Source organism: Trachurus japonicus, chromosome 4 (assembly GCF_045865225.1).
Source record: "Trachurus japonicus isolate A0001 chromosome 4, Traja_1.0".
Classification (NCBI taxonomy): Eukaryota; Metazoa; Chordata; class Actinopteri; order Carangiformes; family Carangidae; genus Trachurus; species Trachurus japonicus.
Window position 1 is genome coordinate 28,530,859 of NC_140910.1, and position 18,380 is coordinate 28,549,238.

An 18,380-nucleotide genomic window follows, 5' to 3' on the forward strand; every position below is an offset into this window, starting at 1 on the left:
TAAACAGTGTGAAAGTGGCCCGCATCTGTACACGTGTAAATGTGCAATCTTAGATAGACTAGACACAGAGGTGCACACTCACAGGATGCACAACAACAGAGGTGTTTTTTTTTCTCCATTGGTTCTGATGTTTCTGTTCATCACTATATAGACAAGTCAGCACTTCTTCAAACTATTGTGTTTTTTTGTTTTGGTCAATTTGAAGAGCCGCTCTCCCAGAAGGTTTCAGAGAGGAAGAAAATGGAATTGGAAAACTACTTAGAGAACACATCTCCACGGAGACGCTGTTTGGGAACACATAGTGATAGATGGTTGTTTGGAGAACAGAGCCAAAAGGACAACACTAGACTCTGTAGCTCTGGTAGTGACTCTGTGAAGCTGCATTCGGGTACAGTCATGATTTGGCTAAATACTAACATCTGCATGCTAACTGACACACACACACACACAGCTACAATGTTAAAGGGATAGTTCAACATTTTGGCAAATTGGCCCATTGCCATAATCTCTATAGTCATAGCAGTAGGTTTGTTACCTTTAATTGTTGGTGCAAGCTATTTTTAGAACGACGGAGCAGAGCCGTGAGCTGCTCAGAGCTACGCTACAGAAGCTCATGGGATTTCTTGGTTTCCCTCATCAAACTCAAATACATGCAAAACCGCTGATGCCCATTCCTGTCGGGGGCAGTTTTTCAGCAAGCAGTCTCTGTATTTGCCTCTAAAACAACTCTGTCTAGTAACGTTCTGTTATTATCTCATAGCATGGTGAATGTGCAGGTCACAACTTGTCCACCAGAGCGTTTTGGAGTTGTTGGGAAACCAAGAAATCCCATTAGCCTCCATAGTGTAGCTCTGAACAGATAAAGGTAACAAACCTACTGCTATGACTATAGGGATTATGGCAATGGGCCAATTTGCCAAAATGTTGAACTATCCCTTTAACACACTTGTTAGTTTGCTCCTTTTGCAGGTATTTAGTCATAAAGCAGTGGTTCTCCACTGTGGCACAAATAAGAGCAAAGATGATTTAAACCCATGACCAAACTAGGGTCCCCTAGGAACCCCTTCAGGGATCCCGAGGGTCCTCACTTTGAGAACCACTTAGGTAATCTATGTGTTCTTGGTTTTCTCTGAGCAGTTACAGATGAATCTTGAACGCTTCTCTCCTCCCTGCAGGTCAGTGGTGGAGGCGACGGAGGTGGATCTGAACATGCGCGTTGGTCTGCACACAGGACGGGTGCTGTGCGGCGTGCTGGGCCTCAGGAAGTGGCAGTATGACGTCTGGTCAAACGATGTCACACTGGCAAATGTGATGGAAGCCGGGGGGCTGCCCGGGTCAGTGCTGACTGTCATACACACAACCACACACACACACACACACACACACACAGTGAACTCTGAGCAGTCACAGTAGAAATACAACACACAGTATCTCAGCAACAGAGACATGAAGCTTGATGATATACGAATCATGGCATTAACCGATGGGAAAATCCACTTTCTGTATGTTCAATCAGCACAATACATGTATTTTATAGACTTGTCAAATGTCCAACATAAAGGATAATTACAACATTATTTTATATTTGATGCTGTTGTGTAAAAGACAGCAACTCAACTCAATTTAAATAAAACATTTAAGTTAGAAGTGGGAGAAGTCGTAGCAAGTCATTCAGTTTATCTGAAAAAGTACAAACACAACAAATCCACTGAAAAGACAAAAACAACAACCTCATTAATATCATCTCATTAGCCACAAAAGTGATTAAAAACCACAGAAAATCCCCTGTAATTATCAGATCTTTTTTTCAATGTGCATCTCAGGATTATAAATGCAGTTTTTGTTGAGCTTGTCTTCTCCAAAAGTCACACTTTCCCATGGTCTCAGTCTTTTTGGACCTCGCTGTTTATGAGCGACAGAGTTAAATGTGGTTTTTTATCATTTTATTTATACAGTTTATTATGATTAATCAATCTTAAATCAGATTGGAAATAAAACAGACGTGTTTACAAACTTGTCAGGCTAATCTGATGCAAGGTTTTTTCGTTATGTCAAAATATCAAAATATAAGCGTCCCCAAACCCCCCCAAGATGTCACACGGTGGGGTTGGCACAGAGAACTGTAAACTAACATTTAAAATGAGTCTTTGGCATCAGGCTTTACTTCTAATTTATTCATAGTAAAAAAGAAAAACTTGTCATGTCCTTTATGAAGAAGTCACCTTAGCTCATATTTGGTTTTAAAAAGTTGAAATGATTTGGCTTTGATGCAGTTTCACGAACGTCTTGAAGAGGACGGTGAAAGCAGCTTAAAATAAGGCTGACCGGTGATATTAAATTAATGTCACATCGCTTCAGAAAGCTCATCTACAGTAACAAGCTGGTTTGCATTTAAAAAGCAGTGGAATGAGGTCACCTCATTGGCTCAATTTGGTCTTGTTTCAAGTGAAGTAATAAGATTTTAAGACTCGTTACCAGATTAAATGAGTCGTTAGGATGGAAATTTCTTTGCTGTGAAGAATTTTGAGCAAGCTGAGGGGCTGTTAGGCCGATAAAAAATAATGAGGTTGATAATGATTTGAGACGTGGGCGCCTGACTTTTATCACTAAGTGCTTTTTGTCCTCTGCTCTCAGCAAGGTGCACATCACACGGACCACCCTGGAGTGTTTGAACGGAGACTACGAGGTGGAGCCGGGCTTCGGACACGAGAGACACGCCTTCCTCCAGAAGCATCACATAGAGACGTTCTTCATTGTGCCATCACACAGACGCAAAGTACGCTGAGCGATTTCTGTCTTTCTTTTTTTTTTTTTTTTCTTTTTCTCTCTCTTCCCCTCGTCAGCGTAGCTACAACTCGAGAAGTGACACATCTGTCAGTGTTGTAACAGTTAATCCTCTGATGCAGGCAGGGAGGTAGGCCATGTGTTAAGCTGGCATACTAGTATCACTATCTCACACCAACTGTACATGTGCACCGAAACCGAGTGAGTGACTGTGTGTGTGTCCATTTTAAATCCACAGATAAATGCACTTGCGCAAACACACACACACACAAACACTTGATACATCCAGGTTTTCTAACGTCGCACACTCACAGTTTACTGTAAAAATCCCACTCGAGCCGACTTTATTTCCATGAATGAGATGATTCGCCAAAGCACATTAATATTCATGTTTTAAAGAATGTCATTTATCTTTCCTGTCATGCTTTTTTCTCTCTCTCTCTTCCATTCATCCCTGAATAATCCAACTGCTCCTCTGAGAGTAAATAAACAGGAGGCAAAGGGAGGTCAGATGAGTTTTAAAGTTTTAAACTTTTCCTTAGAAAGGAAGTGAATATACTGAATATGAATATATACACTGAATATACTGAAATCAGCCAGACTAAAGAGAGCGGAAATATATGTGAAAACAAATTTGTATTGCTGTAAGATAATGTTCCAGCTTAGCCAGTTAAATAAAACCTACACATGCTACAGTAATGTGTCAATATGAATTAATTTGTCTTTTGCACTTTTTTTTCTTTTATTCTGACAATCCTCTTTTTATTTAGTAGTGTAGAATATAAGCATCTTTGTGTTTGGTATATATTATAAAAGGAGAAAGAAGAAATATACAATATATAAAATAACACATTTTAGCAATTAAAGCAAGTTAGAGAAGATTTTAAATTATATATTATAAAATATTTGTGTTTTTAAGATTCAAAAACCACCTCAGTGTAGTTTCGCAGCTCCTCTCTCAGCTTCTCTCTGGAGCTCTAGCAGCAATAGATCAATGAGCCAATGAGAGGAGAGGAGGCTCTGATCCTCTCCTCTGATTGGTTGACCGTTCCAATAAAAATATAGCAGATCTCAGGTAAAGCCGAAGATATTTTTTATTTGCTAGAAACCAAACACTGCAACGTTAGCTTGTCTTCTGAACCTCTCTGTCACCTCTAAATGCTCCTCTCTTTCTTCTTCTTCTTCATCTCACTATTTTTCTCGTCTTTCCCAGATCTTTCCAGGTCTGATTCTGTCCGACATCAAACCGGCCAAGAGGATGAAGTTCAAGACGGTGTGCTACCTCTTGGTGCAGCTCATGCACTGTAGGAAGATGTTCAAGGCCGAGATCCCCTTCTCCAACGTCATGACCTGCGAGGACGACGACAAGGTGTGTATATATGTGTGTGTGTGTATGTGTGTATAAGTGACATTCGTAGGTTCTTCACACAGAAATAGGTCACTTGACTTGCATGCATGTGTGCACCACTACTGTACAGAGTAGATATGGATATTTCTGGGTTACAGAGTAAAAAAAAAAAAAAAAAATCCCTTTAATGGGTTTGTATGTCCATTTGTGATGGAGCAAAATCCAGCTTGGATTCATAATCTGCTACACACACACACAAACACACTCCCAGTAATCTGGATTTCTAGATTTTCAGCATCGTAAGCGCTACAGTATGCCTGCATTACAACTACTTGTTGAGAAGTAAGCCAGTGGAATAGATATTATGAGAAACTTTTCATCTAAAGTCGTTGCTCTTAATCTCTCAGAGTGTGTGTTTCGGTGTGTGTTGCGATGTATCGGTGCTTATGCATCTGCCAAATGATGTTTACATGTGGACAGGAGGATTGATTTGTTCTTGTTGTATATTTACTTTTTTTTTTTTAAACCACTGTGACGCAGCAGTGAGTCAGTCCTCAGAGCTGCGGCTACGTCGGTGTTGGGAGATGGTTGTGTTGTTGTGGCATCACAGGGTCTAGCTGTCAGAAATAGACTGCTAGCTGTAATCCGCCCGACTGCGTGAGCTCGGCCAGGCATTAGTACTTCATGATTCTGATGAGGTTGCATTATGACTGCTGGTAATCACCCACAGCCTGGTATCATCTCCTCTAATAGCATTAGCCACATTGTTACATGATTATCCAAGTAGCCAAAATCCCAGCATTGTGACACAGGAATTTCATAATAGAATTATGACACCGCAAATTGTTTGGGTCAAAAACGTTAAAATCGTCTGATGGACGGCGGGTCGAAAAATGTTTTATTTTGATGACGTAGAGCAGCTGCTTCTGTCTGGATTCATGTCCAACCAGCTACTCAGCGCTGCCTCTTTCTATATCGGTGCAGCTGTACTGTCGTTATTCAGTTTGTCGACGGCAGGAAAACAGCTCAGTATATGCGCTCGCTTCTTCAACAGCTTGTTTCAATAAATTATCTGTACATGGGGGAAATTTCTCGCACATGAATTACCAAACAAATATTACAAGACAATCATTCTGACTCACACATTTATAAATCTTGTTACACAACCTGTGTCCTAAACACTGCGAATCCCAAATGCTGATTGGTTCGTATTAAAAACGTATTAAACAATGAAAATAAAAAGTCTTCATTGAGTGAGAGACAAATGGGCGACAAGGAACTGAAAGTCCATAAACACAGCACACAGAAACATGATGAATCACAAGGGAGATTCAGACAGACAGGTGAGGGGAAAAGAGACACTTAAATACACTCAAGGGGGGGCAGGTAACGAGACACAGGTGCAACTAATTGGGGCGGGGCAGACGATCACAAAAGGTGGGAAACACACTGGGGCAAGAAGTAAAATACTAAAAAACATTAATGTGAACTGTAATATATCAGATACATATATTACATTTAATATTATTTGCTTAAATTGGTTTTAAATCACCGAAAAAGCAATGTAGTGCAATTATTTATCGTATACTGTCTATTATACATCCAGACATGTCTGAAATTTAATTTTCTCGGCTGCAATCTACTTTATTCTGTTTCCCCCTGATACAAACTCTGTACATGAGGAATGAGCCAAACCCACTGGCATGTTTATGAGAAACACATTAGGACACGAGGGACGTAAATAAGAGTAAATGACTTGTTAATATGGATGTAGAAGCTGTAGGAACAGAGCAGCGTAGGAACAGAATCATATTACGGTCTTTTGTATCAGCTCCTGTGAGACTTGAATGACTGAGTTAGAGAAACACTGTGTGTTTAATTTACTTTCATAGACGCAGGTGTAAATTTAAAGAATATTACACAATGTATTTTTAGCACAGTTGCTGCCAACTACTTTAAATTGAGATTGTCATATTTTATTACATTGACAGTCCTTTATATCCACAAATAGGTTCAGTACTCTAGCCTTCTGCATTTGTTTGAATCATCTAAATTAAAGACCATTTAAATATTTAACCAGCAGTCCAGACTCCAAAAGTGTTCAGTTTACTATTATGTTCACAAAAGTCTGAACCAACAAATGTTTGGTATTTTTTAATTTTCTCTGCCCCGCTGATCTAAAAATAGCTTGCACCGACAATTAAAGGTAATGAACCTACCCCAATGACTATAGGGATTATGGCAATAGGTGAATTAACATATTATACGGTCAGAATGAACACGGTAAAATCCATGCTAATCACATGCTGAGAATTATAATATATTATAAATAAATATATATAATATAATATAGTTGTTAAAGTTGCTCTGAGTGCTAGAAGTAGTCACACAAGTTTCATGGGGGGACACACTGAGCTCTCTCAGGCCTTTTTCAGGACAAATAGCCAGCCAGCAGCACACAGGAGTAATTAATTACATCAAGGCTGCACCACATTTATCCTGACTGGTCTCCAGGCCCTGGTCATGTGAATGGTCATTGTCTTACTTAAATGGAACAGAGCCATCATACAGGTATTAATTACATCTGTGGTTTGTTTGCTAAGACAAATGTGAGCTGTGAATAAAGATGTACCGGTATATGTAAAGTAGAGTAATACAGCTGAGTCAAGTCTGATGGTATGGAGCTGAATGTCTCACATTGACCCTGAAATTAGACACTTGTTATCCCCAAATAAGCAATTTACAGTACTACTGTACACTGGTATGTCTCCTCTCAGTCTTACATCTTTTCCATCTTCAGTTTGTTAATATGCTGCTGTTGCTGCTTCACATCTGTCCAGCAGCTAGAAAACACTCCCACATTTTTGCCTTCTTGCACCGGCACTTTGTGGCGGTGTCAAAATCAAACTCAAAATTCTTGTTATTTGTTACGGCTCATTAACACTTTCCACCAGAGCTTTTTTTGGCCCAGAGCGCCTTTTTAGCTGCAGCATCCACCCAGGCCGTGCTACAGTTCACATGAAAACATGAGATTGGTTGAGTCTGAGTCATTTAAAACATATTTTTAGCCCCTTTTTCTTACAGTTGTTGTTTTTTTTTTAATGCTTTTTAGGTTTCCTTGTTCACATACTGTAACTGCAGGCTTAATCCAGTGTAGTTTATACAGTCTGACAGGGCTGCTGGTGTTGCTGTGGTCTTGTTTATATGAGTTACAGATCGGATTACTGTTGTATAAGTGTTGTTTAGATTCACATAACTAGTGGTAAAAATCAGATATAAGAGAAATAGATCAATTTGGCCCATGCTTGATTTCCTCTGGCCCAGTTCTGTGGCCCAGATCTGGCCTGTGCACAGCTTGTCTGTCAGATGCTACTTCCACATCTGGACTGATTTAAGTGCACACACCAGAAGATCTTGGACTCTGCAGCTGGAGCCGGCGCATATGTTGAACCAGATGTTTCACGGGTCATGGACTCTTCACCTTGTTCCCACTGATGCTTATAAAGTAAAAGTTTTCATCTAAAAGAACTACTTTGATGATCACATGTGTTAAGAAAAACACGGCTTCAACACATCCCACTATAGCTGACCTGTGCAGGGACTCGTTGTGTTTTTTGTGTCTCAACAGCGGAGAGCCCTGCGCACCGCGTCGGAGAAGCTTAGGAACCGGACGTCCTTCTCGGCCACGGCGGTGCAGCACTCGCCGGGAACACGAGTCAACCGCTACATCGGGAGGCTCATCGAGGCGCGGCAGACCGAGTCCGAGACGTCAGACCTCAACTACATCACCCTGTTCTACAGGAGCAGAGACAGGGAGCGGAGGGTGAGGAGGACACACATTTACAAAGGAGAAACACAACAGAACAAATAGAGTATATACTTTCCTCATTACACATAAGGTAACGTGTCGTGACTGCGGCCCCCCTCCCCCCTGTGTCTTACTCTCTCACATAAACACACCCTACACAGTCTCTAATTCTCTTTCTCCCCTTTCTCCCTCTCTCCCACGTCTGTTGTCTGTGATGTGTGAGAGAGAGAGAGCATGTGTGTGTGTGTGTGTGTATGTATGTGTGTGAGGAATCCACCCACCCTCGCAGGAGGGGGTGCAGATAATGATTTGGGAACGTCTGAGCGGCACACGTGATATCTTTCTCCTATGTGTGCGTGGGCTGAGCCATAAAGGAGACACAGAACAGAGATGGGTTTGTGTGTGTGTGCATGTGTGTGTGTGTGTGTGTGCGTGTGTGTGTGTCAGTATCTGTGAGCAATCTAGACTTCCAAACTGGCAGCAGAAGATTTTAAAAGCCTGTACAAAGTAAAAGCTAGTTAACATATTTTCGACGTGTGATTGTTCAGGAAAATGCCTCCAGCAGAAAAAGAAATAAAAAAAGATACAAATTAGAATAAAGAATTTATTTACTCCCACACAACTACAGTTAAAAAAGGAAAGATTTTTTCTTTTATAGGTTGTTTGTAGAGTTCAGGACACCGAACACCAGAAGAACGTTAGAAGTTAATACACGGTAATTATTTATCAAGGCAGGAGAAAGAGGGTATCAATCCTGCGAATGAGCAAAAGTGAAAAAGTACAGAAGCAGAGCATGTCATTTGCTCTGGAAAACTCAGATCTCTTATCTAACTTTGAGTGCTGTGATTTAAGATGGATTATAACACCCGGGGGCCAAGGTTCAGTGTGTGTTGGTTACTGTTTTTGAATTTTGATTACTTACAATATTGTGCTCACATGGTGCATTTATTTTTTACTGAATTAAATTGCACTTGTGCTGGTTTGGACAAAGCTGAAGTGGACGTTGCAGTCTGCGCTGTAAATGTGGAAGTGAACCTCTAAAACAACAACTCCGTCTCGTAACGTTCTGTTATTATCTCATAGTGTGGTGAATGTGCAGGTCACAACTTGTCCACCAGAGCGTTTTGGAGTTGTTGGATTGTGTATTTGATGAGTTTGATGAGGGAAACCAAGAAATCCCATGAGCCTCCGTAGCGTAGCTCTGAGCAGCTCACGGCTCTGCTCCACCATTCTAAAAATAGCTTGCACCGACAAATAAAGGTAACAAACCTACTGCTAAAACTATAGGGATTATGGCAATGGGCCAATTTGCCAAAATTATTAAATAAAATAGACTGTAAAAAGAGACCGTGGTTGAGTATTTCTCATTTTCCCTGAGAGCGGTTCTGGGGGACGTCGGCCGTCTCACTTCTTTGGTTCATTAATGCTCTTCGGTTGTGACAATGAATGTGTGAAATAACTGCAATTAGATTTAATACAAACATTTATAGATGATGTTAACTTTTTTAATCTCAAGTTTTACCTACTTTATTAACAACAGGGCCCAGCGCTCGAGTTAATGACAGGATACTGTACTGTCTTGTGAGATTAATCTGCAGATGGAGATTGAAGCTAACACACACATCACGTTACCACGCTCCAACTAACTGTTAGACGTCAGCAAAAAAGAAAAGAAGATTACCAGCAGAAACTGCGTGTTTTAAAAAAAGCTGAAGTGAAATTTTGCTGCAGCAGCTTTTTTTTTAACCTCAAGACCAGCGGGGCCTCGACAGCTGATTTTGAGTTTGTGATAATTTGTGGTTTCTCATCCATCTGTCCTTTTTTTTCTCTTTATATCACTGGGTCTTACTCATGAGGGTAAGACAGAGCGTGAGAACAGCAGGTGGAATTAGATGCTGTGTTTGAGGCTGAGTGTAAAGGTGAAGCTCCTTTTGACACCACCAACCACAGGGATAAGGTCATGGGATGTGTGTCTCTGGGCTCTAGGGATAGTTTTCTTCTTCTTCTTCTTCTTTGCATTCAAAGCTGCATCCAATCACGACGACTCATCAGAGCTGGTTTTTGGAGGTGTTCTGCAAACCCAAAACCTCTTTGGCTTGGGTAGTTTTTTCAGTGCAGAACATAAAAAAGATCATTGCATACATCCCTCAATAGAATCAGACAGAGGAGTTACTGCACATAAAACCAGAAAGGCTTCCCCCTTACATTTTTATTTATAATGCATTGCCATTATACCATTATGTTATCTTTGTCCACACTGAAATGCCATAATATGATGCATTTAGAGACTTGACATGGTTGGGACACTCTGCAGGTCTGCCAAGAAAAGGTGCAGTAATAGGCAGCAGAGCCTGGGTGTCAAAAAAGCTGATAGTTTGATCCAACCTTATACTGTAATATAATTATAAATTGAAAGAAAAACAACAAAAACGTGAAAACAATTCACATGAAACCATACAACTGATTCCCAGAGACTTGTGTGCATATTAGCTGCAGCCTGCAGAAGCATTTTCCAGCAAGGGAGGGAACAGTCACTCTCTACATTGAAATTAACAGATGGACGCTTGGATGCTTCTTATAATGACATATTCTCTCTGTTTTGTCCTCTCTCAGTATCACCAGGTGTACGACGACCATTTCATCAGCGCGGTGGTTCTCTCTCTGATCCTCGCTGCTCTGTTTGGCCTTATCTATCTGCTAATGATCCCACAGTAAGTACACACATACACACACACACACACACACACACTCACACTCACTTACCCACATTTGCAGTTTGCCCGTTCGTGTAGCATAATTGGATCGATCCTGCCAAGCTGCAGTGAGACAATTAGACAGGAAGGTGTTTTCACTGCGGTCAGTGGAAAAGTGGGAAAGCCCTCATCACTCTGGTCTCTCCTCTCGGCTCTCAGGGGGATGCTGGTGCTGCTGCTGCTCGTGCTGTGCGTGTGTTTCCACGTGGCCTGTGTCATGTACCTGCATCTCACCAGCGTTCAGGTAAGACTCCCAGGCTTGTGTCTCTCCGATACTGAGGGTACACACCAGTTTGATTTATGGAAGAAGTAAAGAAACAAAGAGTTGGGCAATTACTAGGCAGTCAATGGCTTGTGGACGATGAAATATGACCAGGACCATATTGTTTTTTTTGTCTATAAAACATCAGAGAATTGTGAAAATCCAGCACTGACTGCACATTTTATAAGTGGCAAAGACAACAAGCTAACATCTTTTATAGTGTTTGACCAACAGTGTAAAACTCAAAGATATTCAGTTTACAACAATACAAAACAAAGAAAAGCAATAAATCCTCACACGTTGTTGGCACAACTAATGAATATTGGCCGTTTTTGAATGATATCAGCCACAATTTAAAAAATGGAGTAGTCATTTGTTTTCTGTCACTGTGCTGACAACTTAAAGAGGAACTATGTAGGCTTTGTAGCTTAACTATGCTACATTTTTAACTTAATTAAACAGTGTTGGAGTAATTATAGTTTAACAAATGGCTTAACTTGTTACAAGGGTAAATGGAGGCTCTCTGGCTTCCACGTAGCGTGTCACTCATTGCGTGTCCCTGTAACACGTTATCTCTTGTTTATGACAGAAAAGACTACACAAATATGCATGTCATAACATCCTATATGGTATATAATGTTATGTTATGCTCTATTGATTGATTTCTCGACGGCTTCATTGTAAACAAATGCACATGGCTGGGAGGAGGGTTAGCAAAACAACAGAAAAGCGAATAGATGGTCTTATTTTTTGGCATTATTTCTACAATAGTGAATGTCCCTGACTGACTGAGTGAACAAACTTCCATCATTGGTCAGCTGAATACCATGTGACTGTGTATGGACGCTGTGCTGAAGACTACAGCCAGTCACCCAGTCACTCCCCTCTATTGTGGCAAATAAACATCTTGCTGTTAGCTACTTATATATTTGTTGCCTTTTGGATAAAGCCAAGCTCACTAATATTTCCCCCTGCTTCCAGTCTTTATGCTAAGCTAAAATAAACTAATGGCCTGCTAGCTCAAGCTTCCTATTTACCACCCAGACAGACATAAAAGTGGTATTAAAGTATATTTCACCTCGAAAATCACGAGAACATTTGTGTAAATATGCTGCAGCTTTTTCTTGTGAATAAATACGTCTCATTCAGAAAACTGAGCGCGTTTGTTTATCAGCCTCCAATGGGCTGTAAGAAAACACAAAAACAGCAATACACCATTCGAGTGCAGTTTTACATAACCATTACTACAAGGAAGGTTTTTGCACCGTGGTCTGCTTTTATATCCACTGTGCTGGATCATAAACTCTGATGAGGGGGCTGTATACACGCACCGTATATGGTACCGGTGCTATTTGCTTATATTACTTTTATGTCATGAACGTCTGAGGAATGAAATTTTGCACACAAGTGGACAGTGTGCAGGTTTTTTTGTTTTTTTTTGTGCCTTTCACAGATGTTGACTGACTGTGACATACTTACCAGTGAGGTGGGAGTGACCGTGACGACTGCCGTGCGCTGTGACTCATCCCGCTCATACCCTCTTATATGACACTGTGGCATCATGCTACATTGAACTGTCATCATACCCTTTAAGCGTCTCCTCTAATAGGTCCCTGCCCATAATGAGCCACGCCACAAAATGATGCTCATTTCATTTCCACTCCTGGCTAATGATGTGTCCAAAAAACGCTATTGAGGTAGATAAACAGGTGCTTCATTTACTGACTCCATCTACCCCTCCCCTTCCTGTCTCGTTCCTCTGGTTTTTAGTGCCAACCCGGCTGCCTCACCATCCAGATCCGAACAGTGCTGTGTGTGTTCCTCGTTCTGCTCACCTACTCCGTCACCCAGGCCTGTGTGGTAAGTCTGTGTGTTGAGTATCATTCAAAACTGACTCAAATAGCTTTACAGAGCAATTTATGAAAAACAAAATGCTGGGTGTTGCAATTGCAAATCATTATGAACTGCTTAAATACACAAAATAGAAGGAGTTAAATATGTGGTGTTATATAATGGATTATAACCCTGTGTAAAACAGTGATAATAAAAGAATAGAGTGAACAAAACAGCACACAAAAAAAGAAGCTCTTGAGTGAGATGAGTTAGAAACACTGTCATGGTTTCATTGTTCATCCAGCAAACTGTATGGTTTACATGTCTCTGCAGCACATCGGCTGTGCAGATAACACATCACAGCGGAGCAGATGGTGCTGCCGAGTCTCTGAAGAGTACAACACTCATTGTTCAAGTGTAAAATACCCATTAAAATATTTTAAACGCAAATTGGCTGGTGTCAGCGTCGGCCTCAGAACTCAGTCAGGATCCAGGCTCTGTGTATATCTGTGTGTGTGTGTGTTTGACTACTGTGAATGATGTGTAAAATACAGTGCAGCAGCAGCAGCAGCAGCAGTAGCAGCAGCAGTGACAGGATAACAGTGTTAGCTACAGCATTTGATAATGATGGGTAGGCTACAGTGGCACTTTGAGCTAACATTAGCATGCTAACAAACTTGCCAATACACTGATATTTAGCAGGTTTAATGTTTAAAGTTCACCATCTTGATTTAGCTCTTTAGCATGTTAACATTACTCACAATAGCAATGCTAATATGCTCCAGATAGCCTACAGTATAATATTTAAATGCTAGCTCTTGTGAATGCGGGGTCATCCCTATGTTCCCACAGCCCTATGTTCCCTCAGCCCTATGTTCCCTCATTTCTAACTTTTGTCGTCACTGAAAATTAGGCCCTATGTTCCCTCAGCCCTATGTTCCCTCATTTCTAACTTTTGTTGTCACTGAAAATTAGGCCCTATTCCCACAGCCCTTTGGTCCCACCATTGGTTGGGTTTAGGCAATGAAGAAAGGAGTTGGTTAAGTTTAGTAAAAAGACCAGGTAGAGGCTAGACAGGCCAGATAGACAGAGTCCAGATAGGTCCAGAGGGAACATAGGGCTGAGGGAACATAGGGCTGAGGGAACATAGGGCTGTGGGAATATAGGCACGCTCCCGTGAATGCTAATGAGCATATGAATGATATTTGAAGCATTCACTTGACAACACTATTGATCTGTTCACAACTAACACCATCAAAACAAGTTAATTTGTCTGATTTTCTGCAAATCCAATGACAGGATGTCATTATCTTAGCTTAGCATACAGATTGGAAACAGTGGGAAGCAGCTCTGATAGTTGCTTTTGTCATGTTACCTAAATATATTACACAAATAAGATAACTAGATTAGATTATCACTGACAATTTTACTAACTGCATTGGTGGGCCGTGGTTTTAAAGGGGTCATAGTATGGAAATATAACTTTTCAAAGCCTCTGTAACATATATTTGGGTGTTTAACTTGCCTGAGAATTGACAAAAAGATCTGTAACTTTCAGGCTCCCTAGGTTGAAATCCATCTGGTTTTATGAGCTGTTCCCTCAGTTGTCTGACAATAGGTGCGTTTCCATCAGCTGTTTAGATGCGCATCGAGATGTATCGCATCGGAAAATGATGATGGAAACGCCGTGATTCGCATTAAAATCCTCTGATTCGCACAAAATGAAATACGCTCGCTATGGCCGGGTTTTGGTTGATTCGAATGGGATGGAAACAGCTGTATGCGAATCAAGTGTGACGTAGCGCACTTTCACCCCATCTGCTCCCATGTTTGCAGTTCACTCACAAGACAACATCAGGGTTTCCGCTGTCACACAACAATTAATTAATTGTGGCGCATTGCCACGGCAAAATAAAAGCCCCCACACACCTTCATATGTGATTACTGCACAGTTCTTCATAGTTCCTCCTCAGTAAAAACCAAACTTATCAACCAGCGAATCCAGCGTTTATCATTAATAAAGTCTGGGGCGGCGCAACTCTCTCTCTCTCTCTCTCTCTCTCTCTCTCCCACACACACACACGGGTCGCGTTATGACGGTAATAAACATATGCGCTAAATCGCGCCAATGTGTTCAAATCAGACCGTCCGTCCGTCCGGCCGGGGGGGGTGCAAAGTCCGTAGATGGAAACACACATGATTCGAATTTCTTTTAATGCGCATTTCCCAGTAATTCGAATCACTTTGGATGGAAACATGGCTAATGATGTCATTAGTTTTCGAATTTGCATAATACCACCCCTACCTGTGAGTAGCAGTACCGGTAAAGGGGGCAGGGTGACCAGTGGCTCATTTTGCATTTAAAGGGACAGGCACTGAAACCAGCCGTTCTGAACAGGGCTGTTCTGAGCGGATTAAAAGAGCTGTGATGTTTGATCCTTGGGGTATTTTGCTTGAAGCATGTCACAGACATGTATTTAAGACACCTGGGAACTATTTTAATTTGTGGAAAAGGAGCATAATATGACTCCTTTAAGGTTAGGATTAACCATTTCACGCCCTCCCTCAGGTGGGATGTGTTCCTTGGGGTAAAGTTGGGATGAACTCCAGTTCCTTGATGGACGACGTCCCTGCAGACCTGCTCGGCATCGAACCCTCCAACAGCACGGCGGTGGACAGAGCGTGTCCCAACATGGCGTATGCCCTTCTGTCCTGCGTGGCCGGCACCCTCACCATCATCCCCTACCTCAGAGTGTCCTCGCTCCCCAAGATCGTCCTGCTGCTCCTCCTCTCTGTCGCCTACAGTGTCATCATGGAGACCAGCGGCTATCGGCAAGCTGTGGGGTGAGACTGATGTGTTCGTTAATAAGCAAAAGATCGTATTTTTATTGTTCTCCGTCTTATTCTGTTGATTATTGGCCCATTATTATTACCCTCATCGCCTGGTGCTATCTTAAAATGTCTGGTTTTGTCCTATTTATAGTCCAATCATTTAAGATAGAAACTAGAACCTGCAGAACAAACTTTTAAATATCTTTTTTCATAATTTGCCTGTTACTGACCTGCTTTCTTGTCTGTACATCACAATTATTGACCTATATGTTATCAATAAAAGTCTTGTATGTGTAATTTCCAGTGGTGGTTTTCTCCACACGCGAGGTTACGACCCGGTGCTGGCAGTCCTGTTGTTTTCTGGAGCTCTGGCTCTTCATTCAAGACAACTGGACCTGAAGCTGCGGCTCGACTACCTCTGGGCTACTCAGGTGTGTATTTCTACATCCAGAGTTTTTTATTTGGTTATTCTGTCTAATTCAGTCATAAAGCATCATTAAGGTTGTGCAACATCTAAATGGAAGAGTTCAGACCTTATCTGAGCTTTATGTTTTCAGTCTTTCTCTTTAGCAGACACAGGAACAAACATGTTGGTCTATCTGAGTCATTATCAGAGTGAATGTTCTCGTTTTCCTCTGTTGGTTTCAGTCGTAGCATCCCGTTTTAGTTCGACTCCAGTTGTGATAATGAACATCATGATGTGTGCAGTTTGTATTTTTACATCTAGTGAGCTCTTGTGCAATGCAATGCAATGCAATGCAATGCAAAAAAAAATCTTAAATTATTTTTGTCTTTATTTGAGTTACAGAAGGGGCGGCAGCAGCTCAGGTGGTGGAACAGTTTATCATATTCACAGGGTTTGTACTTCAGTTGCTGCTGCCTCATAGTTACATGTCAACGTGTCCTCGCACGCTTTAACCAAAAACTAAATTACTGCCGTTTGGTGCAGGAAGTTATTTTGTATAAAAGCTTCAGCCTGACCAGTGACTGTGAGGATGATTGTGTGGACTCATCACAAAAAGCACCTTATAGTTATTGGAGCAGATCTCCTCATGTCTCTGTAATGTCACTGTGTTCTTAAGAAAGACACTGACACCTGAACTCTTCCTGCTGTCTAAAGTAAAAAAAGAAAGAAGTAGAAATCACTTCAGTGCAACAATGTCTGCTCTAACGCAGGTCGGTCGTTAGCTGTAGAGATGGTGGTTTACTCCCCGACTCCTCCCGTTGAAGTGTCTTTAGGCAAAGACGCAGAATCTCTGTGAGTGTGAAGCAGAAAACTCAGCCACTCTGGATAAAAGTGTCTGTACATAATATATGCCGTTTCATGGCAGTGCAGCAATATTTCAACCCGTTTTTTAAAGTCATGTTTCATGTTTTTTTTAAGGTTCTAGTTTGTGTCTTGTTCATGCAGATATGTTGTTTACTGTTTTTTTTAGGGTTAGGGTTAGCTCTTAAACATCAAATTAGTATCAGCCTTACTGTCAGAGCAAGTCTTGATTATTCAGTATAATTTTCCTGCGTTGTTTACAGTGTGGGTTATTGTTATTAATAGTATGTGTGTGTGTTCATGCTGCAGTAGTGATTATGTCAAGTTGACAGTTCCTTCCGCTATGTAAATAGGTTTATTCATTCATTTTTTATATCTCTTTTGTGTGTTAAACTCACTCTGATGTCTTAACATAATGTTATTCACCCCCCAAAAAATTAAAACTCAATATTAAATATTCATCAAACAGGTTGCAATATTATTGCACTGGCAGTTAAGTTTCAGTTTTAGGCAGAAATGTGTTTGATATGAGGCGTTCTTCCTGTGTGATTGTGTTGTGTAGCTGTGTGTTTACATGCACAGTCTTGTTGTACAGTCCCAGTGGCTCATGAAAGTGTTTCTATTTTAAGAATGACAGTGAACGTTTGTCTTGTTTGCAAATCATTATCTCCCTCTAGTGATAAGGACGAGTAATTACATCTGAGCTCATTGTGGCTCTGAGCTACAATGAAGAGGGATTGTGTTTCCACCACAGGGCATCAGTTTCATATCACCTCCTCCTCTCTCTCCTCTTCCTCCTTCTCCTTGTTCTCCTTCTTCTCCACCTGTCCATCCCGTCCAGGCGGAGGAGGAGCGAGATGACATGGAGAAGGTGAAGCTGGACAACAAGAGGATTCTGTTCAATCTGCTGCCGGCTCATGTGGCTCAACACTTCCTCATGTCCAACCCCAGGAACATGGTGAGAATCCCACAGTCATGTCCGGGCTCGTCCAACAGGGATCATCATCGGTCTGACAAGGAGTTTAGAGCCTGTGAAGTCGGCACAGGCTCAAAACAGGAGGTGCTGCTCCACCGATTTGTAGGTCAAACGACAGCTGGAAAAAATACACTTTGTAGACGTCTAAGCCAGTGGTTCCCCCTCTCCACTCTGTCTTTATGTTTTACCTGTTACCTGTTAGTTAAAAGAGGTTTTATGTCAGAATCTAACTTTTACAACAAAAAGCAAAAACTAGAGAAAATTCTGAAAACAGTGGCAGCAGAATTTCCCCTTTTTGTGATGCCATATTTCAAATGTTTTAATTATATTCAAAGCATTATTGTTCCATGTTTATTATTATCTCATAATTATATATACGTATATATATAGGAACCTCAATTCCAGACCAGTTTGTTACTGCTCAAGTTTAATGAGACTCTTGGCTTATTATCTGCTGGTTAGATAGATACTGATTAGATTCACCTTGACCTGAGCTTGAATGACGCAACCACTGACA

At 41.2% G+C, this 18,380-nt stretch overlaps 1 protein-coding gene across 1 annotated transcript in view; it reads left to right on the top strand.

Annotated features, from left to right (window-relative positions):
- adcy1a (adenylate cyclase 1a) overlaps window positions 1-18,380 on the top strand; it is a 57,507-nt gene that overhangs the window by 29,096 nt on the left and 10,031 nt on the right. Inside the window, exons 6-15 of the mRNA XM_085775092.1 lie at window positions 1,176-1,334; window positions 2,635-2,776; window positions 3,998-4,153; window positions 7,761-7,955; window positions 10,554-10,651; window positions 10,853-10,937; window positions 12,726-12,815; window positions 15,358-15,632; window positions 15,925-16,051; window positions 17,729-17,845. Coding sequence (XP_085631218.1) covers window positions 1,176-1,334; window positions 2,635-2,776; window positions 3,998-4,153; window positions 7,761-7,955; window positions 10,554-10,651; window positions 10,853-10,937; window positions 12,726-12,815; window positions 15,358-15,632; window positions 15,925-16,051; window positions 17,729-17,845 — 1,444 coding nt within the window. The remainder of the gene's footprint in view (window positions 1-1,175; window positions 1,335-2,634; window positions 2,777-3,997; window positions 4,154-7,760; window positions 7,956-10,553; window positions 10,652-10,852; window positions 10,938-12,725; window positions 12,816-15,357; window positions 15,633-15,924; window positions 16,052-17,728; window positions 17,846-18,380) is intronic.